At 35.4% G+C, this 15,854-nt stretch overlaps 1 protein-coding gene across 1 annotated transcript; it reads left to right on the top strand.

Annotated features, from left to right (window-relative positions):
• The first annotated feature begins 7,272 nt into the window (after positions 1-7,272).
• On the top strand, positions 7,273-14,408 carry LOC136810674 (tumor susceptibility gene 101 protein-like). The gene is made up of 10 exons (XM_067067246.1): positions 7,273-7,365; positions 7,550-7,608; positions 7,827-7,911; positions 8,209-8,274; positions 8,443-8,606; positions 8,981-9,454; positions 9,764-9,856; positions 12,420-12,556; positions 13,078-13,180; positions 13,518-14,408. The coding sequence occupies exons 2-10, from the start codon at positions 7,564-7,566 to the stop codon at positions 13,614-13,616; spliced, it is 1,266 nt and encodes a 421-aa protein (XP_066923347.1). The 5' UTR covers positions 7,273-7,365; positions 7,550-7,563; the 3' UTR covers positions 13,617-14,408.
• The last annotated feature ends 1,446 nt before the right edge of the window (positions 14,409-15,854 follow it).

The raw sequence follows: 15,854 nt of genomic DNA, 5'->3' as shown, positions 1-15,854 counted from the left end.
TCAAAATCACGTTTTCGTTTTAAAAATGGTGTATGAAGTTATGTTGAAATTTTACCTATACTATTTTATACTGGCACTTGACTGGTTTTTAACGTTCTCTTTATTTAACTCAAACGGCTGAGGGCTATCACTATCTGTTTTGTCTTTATTTACCTCAGATTTTTATTCTTTCTGCTTTTGCCCATTCTATTAACTGGTTCTTGATATTGCATTGCATTTTGTCAATTCACAATTAATGGGCCATTCCAGAAAAAAAAAATACCCCCTAATGGATGACATCAATTTTTGAAATAAATTTTGGCACGGAATTCCAGGCAAACTTTATAGAGAAAGTATCGGAATTCCATGAATTTTACTTAATTTTGCATTAAAGTATTGGAATTCCATGATTTTTTTAGGTTACAGTAACGGAATTCCACTGTTTTGATAGGTATTTTGTAAATTTGTTACGGAAATTCCGGACTTTCTTGAAAGCAATTTGCTACGGAAATTCCATGTCGTCCATTGGGGGGTAACAAATAAAAACTGGAATGGGCCAATTGGGCTCTTCTAGAAAAAAATTTTACATGGGGGATGGAGGATATTTTGTCCGGGGGGTAGCAAAAAATCATCAAAATTTGCCTTGTCCGGGGGTAAATTTGCTCTGTCCGGGGGTAATTTGGGGTGACCGGGGTCAGCAGATGCTTGTCCGGGGGTCAGCAGATGCTTGTCTGGGGGTCAGCAGATGCTTGTCCGGCTCTCCGGGGGTAAAACCTATTGTAGCAACTCCAGAAGATTTTTCAAATTTTGATTTTTTTTTCAAAATCTATCCTATCTTGTAGAGCTTTGAAAAAGAAAGAAAATGAGGGGTCATAGGCCTCCAGAGGATAAGTGGTTGTAAAGATATTCAAATTTTAGTGTCAAAAATTTGACTAAAAATGTCAAAAAAAAGGTTAGGAAAATAGCTTGGAAAAATTCAAAAAATGTGTCAAAAAAAAAGAAAAAAAAAGAAATTTTCCAGTCATGCTTCTTAAATTTTGCATATCTCTTTTTCTACTGTAGCTAGAGACCTCAAATTTAGAGGGAGAATTCTTTGATGGTGTTAAAATATTATTATATAAAAATATTTGTAAAATATTTAGTATATTTATGAAAATAACAAAGATATCTCTTTTTTGAAAAAAGAAGACATTGCATTGTTTTATTTTTGTTTTGAAGAAAAATAGCTTGGAAAAGGTTGAAATGAGTCAAAAAAGGTGGTAGGACCCATTTTCAAGGGGCCCTGGGCCGCTGGAAAAAAATGGAAACAAAAACTTATGAGTAAAGAATAAGTTTTTCTGAAAGGAGAAACCCCAAATGAAAAGAAAATCCATTTCGGGAGAAAATAAAAACTTTTTTTTGGGACATTCCCATGCTAAAGAAGCAAAAAAGTTAAAAAAACTACATGAAAATGAAAGAACTAGAATTAGCGATTGTGATTTTTGAATTCCTCACCCTTTTTCTGATAAACATACAAAGTTTCAGCCTCCAAATACATTTTCCTCCGTTTCCAGACACATTTATTTTTCGATAGTTGCAAATTTTTTTTCTCCCGTCGGCAAACAATTTTCAAAATGTTGCAAAACGTTCAGCATTTTACCAATTTGCCGTCTAGCCCGTGTCCACAGTGTTATATACCGCTGGAAAGCTAAGATCACGGGCTTTCATTTAGTAAAAACCGGAACGCTTTAGCATACATAGAAACAAAGTTCCAAGGGTTCAAAGTTCACGGAAAAATGAAACATTTGGTTTGAGGTCAACGAAAGTTGCATGACTTCTGGAGTTGCTACCTATTGTCTGGTGGGCCAAAAAAGTCACCCCCTGCCTGTAAGTCAGGAGTTCTATCCTAATTAAGCGTATTTTTTTTCGATCGCACAGCCTTTCTTAATTAGGATTATCCTTTGTTTTTCAATCCTAATTAAGAATATGATTTTTAAAATTCAGATTCTTCACCAACAAACAAAATCCGCAAATTCTAACTATATGACGAGCAATAAGATAGAGCAGGTCAAAGATGATATATTGAGCCAAAAATCAAAACAAAATTTGGGCGGAGGGCTTCAAAGTGAAGCCATAAGTAAAAATCTGCCTAATTAGGCACATTAGTTCTAATTATAATATTAAAGCCCGTGTTACTGTACATGTTTATCTGCTACGGTGTAGGATAGGGCAATACACCCGCGTTTTATAGACCTTTTTTTAAAGAGGCAGCCATGTTGAATAATTATGTACTCCAGCATAAAAACAATGATACAGCCATGCATAATTTTTAAAATATGCATGATACAGTAATTATGCATGGCTGTATCATTGTTTTTATGCTAGAGTACATAATTATTCAATATGGCTGCCTCTTTAAAAAAAGGTCTATACGCGTTTTTGTGGCGGGTAATAGAACATTTTTCTAATTGTCATAACTCAAGACTCCATCCATATTACCCAGTCTGGAAATTGCGGCTTGTGCGCCGGATATCTCCGGCGTAGATTTGAGGTTTGAGATCTGCTGCCCTCAACTTTTCCCAGTTAGGTTGGCGCAGCTCCGGCGTAACATTTCCCTCCTTTCCAGACTGGCATATTACTGTATCAAACTTTCAAAATCTGCTCTACACACTAAATTCTTTCATTGGAGGCTGATAAGAATCTGCGGAAATTTGTATTTTTGGAAAAAAACTGGAAATTCGATATATATTCTTAATTAGGATTGAAAAACAAAGGGATAATCCTAATTAAGAAAGTCCGTGCGATCGAAAAAAATATGCTTAATTAGGATAGAACTCCAACTGCCTGTTCGGGGGGTAAATCACTAAAAATTGTTATATCCTCCACCCCCATGTACAATTTTTTTCTGGAAGAGCCCATTGATGATTTTTCATGATATTTCTTGCAATCTGAATCTTGGCTTCGGGGTGTCAAGATTTTTTCAAGGAGTTACCATCTAGGTTCTGTCTCCTTGTCATCCTGGAAATTTCAGTGTTGTTAGATAAAGTGCTGCTTTTAAACCTTTTCTGTACATGATGATGTCTTTATTTTTCAGATTGAAATAGCTGTGACCAAATAGCATAGGCTAATCCAAAAATTGTAGCTACAGAGGGGTGGTATTGACAAACTTTTTCCGCTAAAAGGGGAGCCTTCCAAACTCAGACTTGCCTAGGAAAACGTCAAATGGACTAAACGACCAGGCAATGTCAACCGCAACCTATCCCAGACCCGATCAATCGAACTTGTCGAACTAATCAAACTCCAGCGCACGATTAAAGAACTCTAAGATTTTTAAAAGACATTGTGAGTGTTTGATTAAGTTCGATCAATGGGTTTTGGTTCGATCAGTTTGATAAACCAATTTTGTTGGACAAGTTTGTGCTGCTCCGCCACCGTACAGTGAGGCTGGAACTTCGATTTTTGAGGATTACGATTTTACCAGCTTTTTATCGATTTTTGCCTCGCTAACACAAATCTCTCAACCTCTTTACCTTAAGGAAGATCGAAAATAGAGTTTTTCAGCAATCCGAAAAAAAAGCATAGCAGAAATTTTTTCATCTTCACAGGATCGATTGTCAACAACAAAATACATTTTGGTCTTTGGGTTTGTTTCTGGCGTTTTTCCTTTAACAAATATCGATCATTTTCCTTTTCCATAGTGGGCAACACCCCTCCAACCCCCACCTGAAAAAGGTCACCCCCGCCTACATAGGGTTACCCCCACCTGAAATCTCATATCAGCCCAACCCCCACCTTTTTCAGCAACCCCCACCTAAATTTGTAAAATCTTCGAACCCCCACCTGAAAATTCAGTTTATCCTTTTTTCCTTTAGGAAACATATGTCATAGGTAATGGATATAAAGAGATGTGCTTTGTTTGAACACTCACTCATTAAAATTAGTCATTTGTTTATATTTTTATCTAGTATAGTATGTGGAAAGTTGAAAAAGACAAAAAAGTACAAAATCAAACGAAGTTAAATACAGAAAACTTGACAACCCCCACCTGAAAAATGTTACCCCCACCTACATAGGGTTACCCCCACCTGAAATTTCTAATCAACCCAACCCCCACCTATTTTTAAAAATCTGAAAATCCTCAACCCCCCCCTGAATCCAGGGGGGGGTGCCCACTATGTTTTCCCCTTGAGCGCGCGAGAAAAAAATGATCTTGAATCGAACATAAATCAGACTAATCGAACTTTACCAGAATTTTTCGGTTTGATGACTGTACGATTTAATTCGGTAATCAAACTCCTATCGTTTGCTCAAGTTCGATTGAGTTTGATTAGTTCAGTGATAGAACAGTTCGATTGACATCACCTGGTTTAGGTGGGTAGGGGTATAATTTGTTGATGTTCTTTCGCGGCAAAGAAATTTTCACGAGAAAAATTTTAGAGAAGTTCATTCCATACCAAATGTTACTTTGTCATGTTTGTTTTTAATCGCTTTGGTTGTTTTAAAAACCATAACAATCGGCCCAATGTTTATGCCTCAGGTTCTCTTTGTTTGACGTTTTTTTTTTAATCAGCTTTTTTGCATTTTGTAAGATTCCTCAAATCTTTGGGTAAGCAATTGAACAATTTTGGTCCCTGCATACGAATGGATGCATAGACTTGGCGTTGAAAGGGACTCTTTATCGGGGGGATGAAACACTTCCTTCCTTGTCTCTCATTGAAATAGCTCATGTTTTTATTGACTGAGAGAATGTAATGTATGTGGAGTAATTTAGCTCGCGATCTCGCTTGGAAGAATAAAAATGAGGCTACTTTTTTGCCGAATTAGCTATTTTACATACCTCGGAAAACAACTCCCATAGGAATTTCAATACCTAACCCAATTGGTTAATTTCGGAACGGCTTCAAGAAAGTCATAATGGCAGATAATTTAAAAGTTTCTGATGAGGAAACGTGTGAAGTTTGTTGATGTTGATGGCTTCTTGATTCTGTAAAGAGAAAAGAAAACAGGTATAGCTTTTTCTAACCAAGAAACATTGTAGTTCTAGCTGCACTGCTGTTAAATGGGAAGAAATTAGGTTCCAATGGTAACAGCAAGGACTTCTCATCATCCTTCACTTTTTAGAATCAATTATTAAATTCTTGATATTCATTATGTAATCTTTTCTTTGATTGACACTCCAAATCAAGACATTTGGCAGCTAATATTCGTGGCAAAACATTTGCATTCTCCAAGGAGAGCTTTTTTTGTCTCAAGAAAGTAACAGCTCCTCTAACCTCTAACAGCTCTGCCGTATTTGAATGATTTTTAAATTGATAAAAATCAACAAAGAACTTGCAGGCAGTAAACACTGTGTAAAATTGTGTATAAGGAACTGTAAGGAAAGCAAACTTAAAAATTTGAGTTTGGACAATCTCCAAGATTGGTGAAAAATCATTTTTTCCCACTTACGGTTTTCCTCTTTGATTTTTTATTGGTTTCTTTATTGATTGCTTGCGTTATCAATTATTACTTGTGAGTCATTTCTTGAAATGGAAACACACAGTTTTTGCCGAGCTGTAAGATAATAAGCGATGTGAATGAAAGTGTTTTCACTTTTTATTGCTTATTTATTCATATTTACTAAAACGTGAAACGGCAGGGAAACGAGAAGAAACAACTTGGAAACGACATGGAAACGACTTGGAAATGACATGGAAACGACTTGGAAATGACATGGAAACAACTTGGAAACGAGGGAAACGAAGGGAAACGGGAGACAAAACTGAAAAGTATTGGAAACTAAGTCATTTTCCGTCTGGAAATCAAAGGGATAGGTTGATTTGTCAATATTGGATAGCTTTTTCAATTTAGAAGATCGTTACTTAAGACAATTACATTCAGCTGGAGGTAGCTTCAGTTATTTTCATTGTTTAACTATTTTTTTAAATTCTGGGTGCAAATTATCCTGCAGGATAACAGGACCACAGCTCCAAATTCATTAATAATTTATCTTTAAAAAAAACTTGAAGTCTGATACTTAGGGTGGGCAATTTATTGATATAGACACACTTGTAGAATGGTCGAAAGACTGGCTATTACTATTCCATCCTGAAAAGTGTCACGTTCTGACGTTAGGAAAGTTTGGAAACATCAAACATGCGCATCCATATTCTCTAGATGGACGCCAATTGGAACACGTCTTTGAAGAAAAAGATCTTGGAATCCTCATTGACTCAGAACTTACATTTGAAGAACACATTGCAAAGCAAGTCAAAAAAGCAAACGCGATACTTGGCATAATCAATCGAGGATTTGTAAACATGAGTACAAGTACATTTAAAACATTGCATTGTACGTAGGCACAACTTTGAGATGATCCCAAACTTTGGAAGCGATGGACTCAGTGGTGTACAAACGAATTCCTTCTTTTATCAAACTATACCAACCTGGAATAAATTGCCAAAAGATGTCGCTGAAGCAAAGACAGTCAAAGTCTCAAAGAAAGACTCAACACTGCATGGAGTAAACACCCGAAAAGATTCAACACAAGACAATTGTAAAATACGTATAGTCACGATCAGTTCCAGAGGCCCTCGTGCGCCTAGAACTTTGTTACATTATAATTATTTCTTAGCTTTAATCACTCCCTGCACTTCATGCTGTATCATACCTTAAAGAAACTTATTTTGGCGGGAACTAATTTTGGCGTTCAGCAAAAATCTTAAAGACTTTTAATTTTGGCGGGAACTTATTTTGACGAGTGAGAAAAATATTTAATTTTGGCGGGAACTAGTTTTGGTAAATTTTGTCTAAATTCGCCAAATCCGCCAAAATTAGTTCCCGCTAAAATAAGTTCCCTTAAGGTACGTTAAAGCATTACGATAGGAAAGAAACGAAGAAGAATTTGTTGGGTACAAAATATTTCATCAACTGTTATTTTTTCAAAGCCACTGATTTGGTTATACTGACGTTGTTACATCGACCACGCAGTAATTTTTACTGTTTCTATCCGTTTCAAATCAAGTAATATAACGGCTTCGCCTCGATCAATTTTGTTTTTTTGCTTGTCTATGGTCAATGGGGTACAGGTACAGAAATATCAGACAACTGACATGCGAGAGTCTCTTCAACCTCTTATTATATTCTAACCGTTTCCCCTAGTTTCCCTGTTGTTTCCTCTCATTTCCGTCTCGTTTCCCTGCGGTTTCCCCTTGTTTCCTGGGCGTTTCACGTTTTAGTACGTTATTTATTATTTCAATTGATACAGGGATATGACATTTTCTATATATTAGATTCAAATAACCAAGCAAAAAAAAATCATTAGTGAAATATATTCACTTACTTCTGCTTCCTTAGTTAATAATAATTTAATTTGAAAATAATAATTATGGTTTGATCGTAACCTTTGTTCTGGGTAATTTTTGAAAGGTAAGTAAAACATAATTACATTTCAATTCAAATTTTTTATGCCTTTGTATAGTATTTATTTCTTAAATTAAAGGTTTATTAAGTTAGGGATTTTTAAATTTTACATTGAAATGGAAACTGTAAGAGACATTCTACATCTCTCCAAAAAATTATCTTGTGTAATTCTTTTAAAAACCTTTTTTAGCTAGCTACCTTACAATGAGTTATGAAGTATTTGTCAATGAAAGACTCAAGTCAAAATCTGTAAGTTTCAAATTCTTACATTGTTTTTACAACTTTTAACAGTAAAACATTGTCTAGCTGTCACCTTTTAAAATTTCTATGTTTCTTATCCAGTTATAAAACACCTTTTTTATACAGTCTTGGAAATACCGTACTCATAAATGTAACATTAAGTCCATATAGTCTACAATTCTAAATTATATTCTTTATAGACTCTAGAATTTTTTTGTATTTTTCAGTACATTCATAAGAATGAGGCGAAGAAGGATATATTGAATGCTCTCAGAGCCTTTGGAGATCTACACCCTGATGAAGATATCTATGGTAATATATTGTCCCCACAAATTTTATATTTAGAAGAAAATACTAATTTTGTGAATTTTCGGATTTTTATATGATACCAAAACAATGATTAACTTTACTTATTAAAACGCATCAGTAAGTAAGGTAAAGTGCAAATTAAGGCTATTTTAACAAAATGGAACAAGGTAACCTCTCGATTTTGCTTTATTATGGAGTATTGTTTGATTGGATCGATTCTGCACGATTCTGTCTCTGAGAACAACATACTCTGTTCCATTGTAAACACTCAAGATACCTTATGGTTATTTTCCTTTTCAGTACACACAGATGGCTCAAGGCGTGATTTGATATGTTTAAAAGGCACAATCCCTGTCAACTATAAAGGTAGGATTATAGATTGTCGAATAAATATATCGCTCTAAACAAACAAACAGCTTGTTTCTATATTTCCGTTGTGTAGTCCCAGTTTAGATTCTTCTTTTGTTTGGTCTATGACCATGATTTGATTTTGATAGATGATAGTTCTTAACACTCTTATATTTTTCATTATAGGCAGCACATACAATATACCTATACAAATTTGGCTTTTGAGTAGTCACCCGTTCAATGCGCCATTGGTCTTCGTTCGACCTACAGCAAACATGCTTATCAAACCAAACAAGCATGTCGATAATTCCGGAAAGGTTTACATGCCATATTTATCTGAATGGAGAGCAGTAAGTCTCAATTTGATTTTATTTAATTTGAAGCTTTGTTGAGTGATGATTTTTGTCATTTTCGCTATTCTTTTTATATATGTGATGTATTAAAGTCTCATTTAGCAGCAGTCTAACCTCTACTTAAACTGCAGTTTTTGTATCTGGGTTTTTCAGCAGCAGAGTCGATTAGCTTCAGCTTTATTTAGATCATTATAAACTGAGGGCAATAGTAAATTAGCACTTTTCTGCACTTTACCGTCCTCGATTTTGAAGTTCAAAACTGCGGGTTATATTCCAAATCGCCCCAATCACTCTTCCGTCCTAAAAAGTGGAAATACATAAACTTACTGATAACTCCACGAAAACGAATTATCTTGTTTCTGTCTTTTCAGCAAAAATCCGACACCTATAGCATGATCAACATGCTGTGCATGATATTTGCTGAATTTTGTCCAGTGTATTCCAAACCAGCCGGCCAAAGAGCACCACCTCAACAACCACGACCATCAGGATATCCACCAGGCTACCCTGCACCATCTGGTGGTGGTGGTCCTCCTGGTTATCCAACACACAACGCTGGTATGCCACAACCTAACTATCCAATGCAAAGACCACCAGCTTATCAACCAGCGAATTTACCATCGTATACTCCGTACCCATCCACCTCGACTCCCTATCCAGCCACTTCCGGCTACCCACAACAGCAGCAGCAACATCACACAACGACCCAAGCTCCTGCTCGTCCACCACCCCCTGCGACCAGGCAGGAGAGTGTCATTAAAGATGAACACTTGAGATTATCGTTGCTATCAACTGCTGAGGATAAATTAAAACGTAGAGTCAAAGAAGTTTTTCAGATGGGGCAGGTAGGAAGCGATTACATTGACTATTTTATAAGAACACAAGGTCTAATCTTCGTGAAAAGACCATAGGAAAAAATTACGATAAGCTTTCTATAATGGTTATGAAAATGCTCATTATAAACTCCTTTCATGCCCTAGAAAATATGTAAAAGCCCAGCATATTTACTGAGAACGTCTTGAAAAAATGGCTGATATCGATAGAGATTTTCGTTATCGAATGGTGGTACGTGGGAAATATAAATGACATAATGGTCCTAGATTGTTAAGTATACAGATAGTTTTCACTATAAATTCACTTTTTGTTATGTGTAGGATGAGTTACAGATTCTGGAAACTAAGAAAAGCGACCTCTCAAAAGGAAACCAAACTTTACAAGATATGGTTAGACGAATGACTGATGAAAAGGTATAGCGAATTTCATTTGAAACTTCTTTTTTTCTTTGCTTTGAGCTTTTCAATTTTGAACGTCTTTGGTGTTTTTTGGTCAGCCTAAGCTGAGCATTCAAATAGGTAAAATTCAGTTCTTCCATCATCATAAGACGACAAAAAAAAAATCCGATTTTCCGATATCACTTTTATTTCTAAACTTTCTTCCGATCGGGTTAATTTTTTGGGTACTTTTAGGCTTTTAGCGTGCGTTGTTTTTACAGATCATAATGTAGTTTCAAGATGGCGGCTCAAGCGATAGTCAGATGTGATAAGTCAGTGTAGTACCAAAGTATTTCCAGTGTAAATCTGTTGCAAGCTTCAATTTCTGTCATTTATTTTTTTAACTCGGCAAATCAAACACATGATTTTCATCAAGGGGATTCTTTTTCTACATTCTTTGAAGGTTTAAAGCTGTTTGCTCAAGTTTTTGTTTATGTTGAATTTTCTGATATATACTTTTTATGCTGCTTTTTGCTTTTTAATAGTTTTTGCAATAAAACATATTTTTCTTGTTTGCCTCTAGGGGATTGACGGTGTTATAATGTTATTGGGATTTGATAAAGTTTACAAAAGTACAGCTACTGTATAAATTTGATATAAGACTGGATGCAATCGTGCTTTTTGGACTTGGACGTGTTTGTGATAAAGTCGAATCGCAAAAAAATGTTTGGTTCCCGTCATTTCTTTAAAAAGTGGGAGTCGTTTCGGCCGGTCAGTCGAAAATACTTTTCTGTTAAGAAGCAGCTATACGTCTTGTTGAAAGGGAATTCGTGTGGACTGATCCGAATTTTAAAATTGAGAAACCGTGGATAAACTGGTGTTTTCGGTTTACTCTCCATTAGCATGCGGCTCTCTACTTCGATTTGAAAACTTTTAAACACAGAGCGTGCAGAGCAGAGGTCGACAGTGGAAATCCAGCAAAGCAGCGGAAAAGCTTTCCGACTCTCCCTCTCTACCTGCTGACCGTAAATCAGATGACGGGAACCAAATGATGACATCACATCTCCTATTATTTGACTTGCAAACTTATGACAAATGGTCTTTGGAATTTGATCATTTATAATTATTAATATTAATATATACAGTTCTTGTTGAAATTGATCAAACTATTTTTCACTTAGTTCCGGACGCAGATTGTGTTTTTCTAACCTTTTTAACCTTGGCACACATTTGACTGAATGATGGAATGAAATGAATGCGATAACAGTTTATAGATATCTCTTATCAGACTTGCCGAAAGGGCGGCTGCCGTCAAGTTACACAACATGCACACTCTCGCCACAACTTGCACAGCCATAACAAACAGATCAATCTGGTCTTCATTTAACATTGTTTTAAAGTTTAAAAAACACTGTCAGTGCTTGGCACAGAAGAGAGGACTCCCAGTTGAAATTAATTCCTACACCGCTACCCTGTTGAATTTATTTATTATGGTTGTGTGTTTATTCCGCCAAGGCGGTAAATTAATCGCCCAAATTCATAGACCAATCAAAAGCGAGTTTAAAGCAAAACGGGGGAAAAATGAGCTTCCCCGCATAGTTATGAATTTTAAGTTTTGCTTTCGATTATCATTTGCGACCAGCAAAGTCTTCAAGATGGTTGTGTGCATGTTGTGTAACTTGACGGTTACTAAACTACAAAATTTATTTACCCAGACTGGAGGGGCCATCCATATAGTATATACGTACACAGTGAAGGGGGGAGAGGGGGTTCAGCAAAAGCGTACATCTATTGTTTAAACAAAGTCATTTCTATTGTTCTCTGCGTACAAGGGGGGAGGGGTGTCAAATATTTGGAAAATCTTTGCGTACGTACTATATGGACAATGCTAAAGAGAAGTATACTTTGAGCTTCTCGTGGGGGGGGGGGGGGTTGGAGGAGCTCTCAGGCTTGTTTTACATAATTTTAAAATCAAGTTATCAAATGTTTCACATTTTGTACATTATTCAACATATTTAGTCTACTCTGTTTCAGTGCATCTCTTACATCTGTTAACCCACTTATTAAAGCGATCTAGCTAAGCTCTATTGGCTGACCTTCCAGCCTCGGCTGGTTTATTCCTATTGAATTTCATCCAATTTCAAGAAAGATTATGGTGTAACATAGTTTGCACCCCCTTTTCAATAGAATGGGATGTCAACTTTTTGGAGGTACCAATATTTGCCAAAAAAAACCTGGGGGGAAATGAAATGTAGGGGGAGGGTCGAATAAGAAAGGGGTGTTTTGAAATCTTTGGTCAATCTTTTAATCCTATATACTAATGGTCACATTGCGACCATTGTGTATATATATTGTGAAATTATTGACTCGTGACTGTATATACTTTGTACACGTTTGTACACGTTTTCATCATTTTGGGGGTACATTGAGAAAGTTTCCTTCGAAATGGATTTTCTATAAAAAGGGGGTAAGATTTCATTACAGAAGGGAGGGATGGGTAAAAGGGGGGGGTAAAACCTTGGGAGGTTCATACCCCTCTGCAAACTATGTGTAATGACTTTCTTTGTCTTGCTTTCAAGATTTACTCTTTTTATTTTAGGGAAACCTAGATTCTAATGTCACAATATTAGAAGAGAAAAATCGTGATTTGGAAAACATGTTGGAAAAATTGGAAAAAGATTCTGAAAATATGAATATTGATGAAGCAGTCATCACAATTGCACCGTTGTATAACCAGTGAGTCTCTTCCTTCTTTTGGATCCATGCCATTTATAGTACTATTGCCATAAAACAGAATCATTGAGAACATAGTACAGGGTGTCTGGAAAAAAAGTATCGAGTCGTACCGCTTCTATAGGAAGAAAGTTCTTGTGTGTTTCACTAAATTTGCAATATTTATCAAAGTTTCTCTCTGTGTCATATTAATTGTCATGAGACATCTTTTATGAACAACTTTTACAAAAAACAATTCTCAATTAACTTTAACGTCATGAAAATTGTAAAGAAAGTTAATTATTTTAATCATACTGACTGATGTAAAACAATCTTTGTGTTGATATAATATTTTCTTACATTTTGTTAAACACACGCAACAACTCAGAATCATGTTCCCTGACCCTGAACAAGATACTAAATTTCTTTTGGGCAAGTTGAGATGTTTGAGATGTTTCCTATACTGTAACGTGGTACTGCGATTCTGGATTACAGAGATCTCACCCTAATTGATCTCTTTGAAATCATGTTTGTTTTTTCGTTAGGATATTGAAACTGTTTGCTGAAGAAAATGCGATTGAAGACACTATGTATTATCTAAGTGATGCATTACGAAGAGGAGTGATCGAAAGCGAAATCTTCTTAAAGGTAGGTATTTAGTAATGAATTCGCTGAACTAAAGGATATTTGCTTTTGATCGTGAACAGTAGGTAAAGAAAACCCCGTTTTGCTGGCTCTCATCTCAATGGGTCACCTTCTAGGGGATTTAACATTCAATTATGCTATGGTATGGAAAATTGTATTTTTGGAATCGGCAAACTACCTCTCCTAAAAATAAAGTTCAAGGTCTTGACCGTGTCTGTAGCTCCTACTTAATTGCTGTGACAACTTTTTCTGCTGGTCGTTTATGGATGGATTAGGAGGTATCTGAGGCTCCTAGACCTTTTATAAAGTCATAACCACGCTTTCTATTTTCTTTCTTCAGACTGTGCGTGATTTATCGAGAAAACAATTCATGTTACGCGCTACTCTCCAGAAAGCGAGAGCTACTGCAGGTCTATCGGGAAATCTACTTGGACATTAGACGAAGTTACGAAAAATGAAATTGTGTATGGATATATTTACTGTGTAGTATATTTATAGAGAATCTACGAACGCTTTCGTTATGTTGTAGGGTGAACTAATATGAGCTCGTCGTCTTTTTGGAGAGGGTCTTTGGTTTTTACAACCTATCCTTCAACTGAGCACATCTTCTTACAGTATTTTCCTTTCTTAAAAAAAAATGTTTTAACTCACTTTTCACAAGTGAATAAGATTTTTTAAATTAATTGTCAATATATGTCAACACCCTTCTTTAATTTTGAAAAAAAAAATTACCCTAAACTATAAAAGATTTTTTTTCTCAGTTTTGTAGCTAAATATTGGTGTAGGTTCAATAGTAGATTTATTCTGACTCTTGCTGAGATTCAGAGTTTAGAATTTCAAAGTATTATTATCATAGCACTGTCATACTGTCAGTGAGACAACTGAATTTTGACTTTTTTTTTAAATCAAAAATATACTTATGTGAAAAAATTTTTATTTTTAATTCTTATCTTTTTAGATTTAGGTACTTTAAAAAATTTGCCTAAATTTAAGCGTTTTTGGTTATTAAAGTATTAGGAAAAGCTCTTCAGTAACCAACTTTCAGGATTTTTCAATGGCAAACAGTTGTTTTTGTACAAATTATCCTTGAACTATTTTTTTCCGATAAGTTCTCTTTTGTCTTTTGGTTTAGAACCATTTATTTTAATTTTTTCATCACTTATTTGTAAAAATTTAAATCTTTGCAGCAACCATTTTAGTATTACCAAAAATAAAAATTAATTATTTACAGAAAATGCCTGTATTGTCGATATTTTTGTTTTTAACCCATCTCAACCCAAATTAATCAAGACTGTGAAGTATTTCTGCGCATTAGACCCCGGAATCGCAAAGAATCTTTTTGTCGGGGTAGAGAAAGTTTAGTAATCCTACGGTACAAAATCACTCTTTCTTTTTTTTCGGTCATGTTCCGGTAGGTATAGACCTAGGAGCATTTTCCCGATCCATCCCTCCCTTTTTTCACTCCGCCAGAATAAAAATCGGGTTCGAGTATAAAAGATTCGATTATTACAATCATGGTCGAAATCTATTGTGAATTAGGCTTATTTCCTCGTTTACAATGTTCCAACCATGTTAACACCTAGGTAGGAAAATAGGCTACGTTTATATACTGTACACTGTTCACGCCAGCCAAAGACCAAATGCTCAGAAAAAACAAATATGTGTGTTTCAATGTGTCTTGAACCTTTCGAGTAAAATTAGTCTACACAATAGACAGCTCCAGGCTTTTAGGCTCGAAAGGTCGGAAGATATGACGTAGCCTAAGTGAAATAAGCATTCTTCTGTGCTTAATTGTAAGGGGGGTCACTTTGCAATCTTTTCGGAAAAAAATCACCCCAATTTTATAATAAAGGGGTTATTATAAAATTGGGGTGATTTTTTTATCTTATGAAATTTTCTGGAAAAAAGTGCCAAAACCTTCATTTTCCTTTGGGAAAATCTCCCCAAAATCAATTAACATTGAGCCGCCCCCATTTTATGTATTTTCTCCCGGAGTACCAACCCTGCTGCTTATCCACCTACAGTTAAGCACTAAAGAGTAGGAGTAGAAATAAAAAGTAACAGAAGAATCGATCTTCAATGAAATTTTTAAAAATTTGCAAGCTAAGTTTTGCGACAGGGTAATTCACAAGCTCAAAATTGGACGACCCGGTGATTATTCAGGATCGGTCTTTAAGGGCCGATAAGTAACTTATTTATTCCAACAGTAGAATCATAAAATGAAGGAAAGGATCGTGATTATTTTTTGGTCAAGATACCTATTTTGGAAGTTGTATGTATTTACAGTAGCTTCTGGTGACATTATTCTCAACTTCAGTTATGAGCTAGAATCTGAGAATGTCTGTCTGTCTGTCTGTCACCTCAAAACTTTGGGGTAGGCTGGAGTCTTCAAATATGGTCGGATTCGGCTGAAATTTTGCACACTTGTCCCTTGGGTGAATATCTGGGGGTGATTTTTTTATTTTTTCAATATTTTGAATTTTGGGGGCGTGGTCATTTTTCTTTTATCAAAAATTTTATTTTTCAATTTTTTTATTTCAATTTTTTTGTGTTTAAAATTGGGCCTACGAGTAATTTAAAAGATACTGAAGTTGAGCCAATGCAGCGCGTTCGACAGTATTGAAATGGTCATTATAAAGAATATGAAAAAATTGGTTATTGATTTTCTGTATTGAAA

This window comes from Clytia hemisphaerica, unplaced genomic scaffold (assembly GCF_902728285.1).
Source record: "Clytia hemisphaerica strain Z4C2 unplaced genomic scaffold, Clytia hemisphaerica genome assembly, whole genome shotgun sequence".
NCBI lineage: Eukaryota > Metazoa > Cnidaria > Hydrozoa > Leptothecata > Clytiidae > Clytia > Clytia hemisphaerica.
The sequence above is the reverse complement of the archived record's forward strand: the minus strand, read 5'-3'. Positions and strand labels throughout refer to the sequence as shown.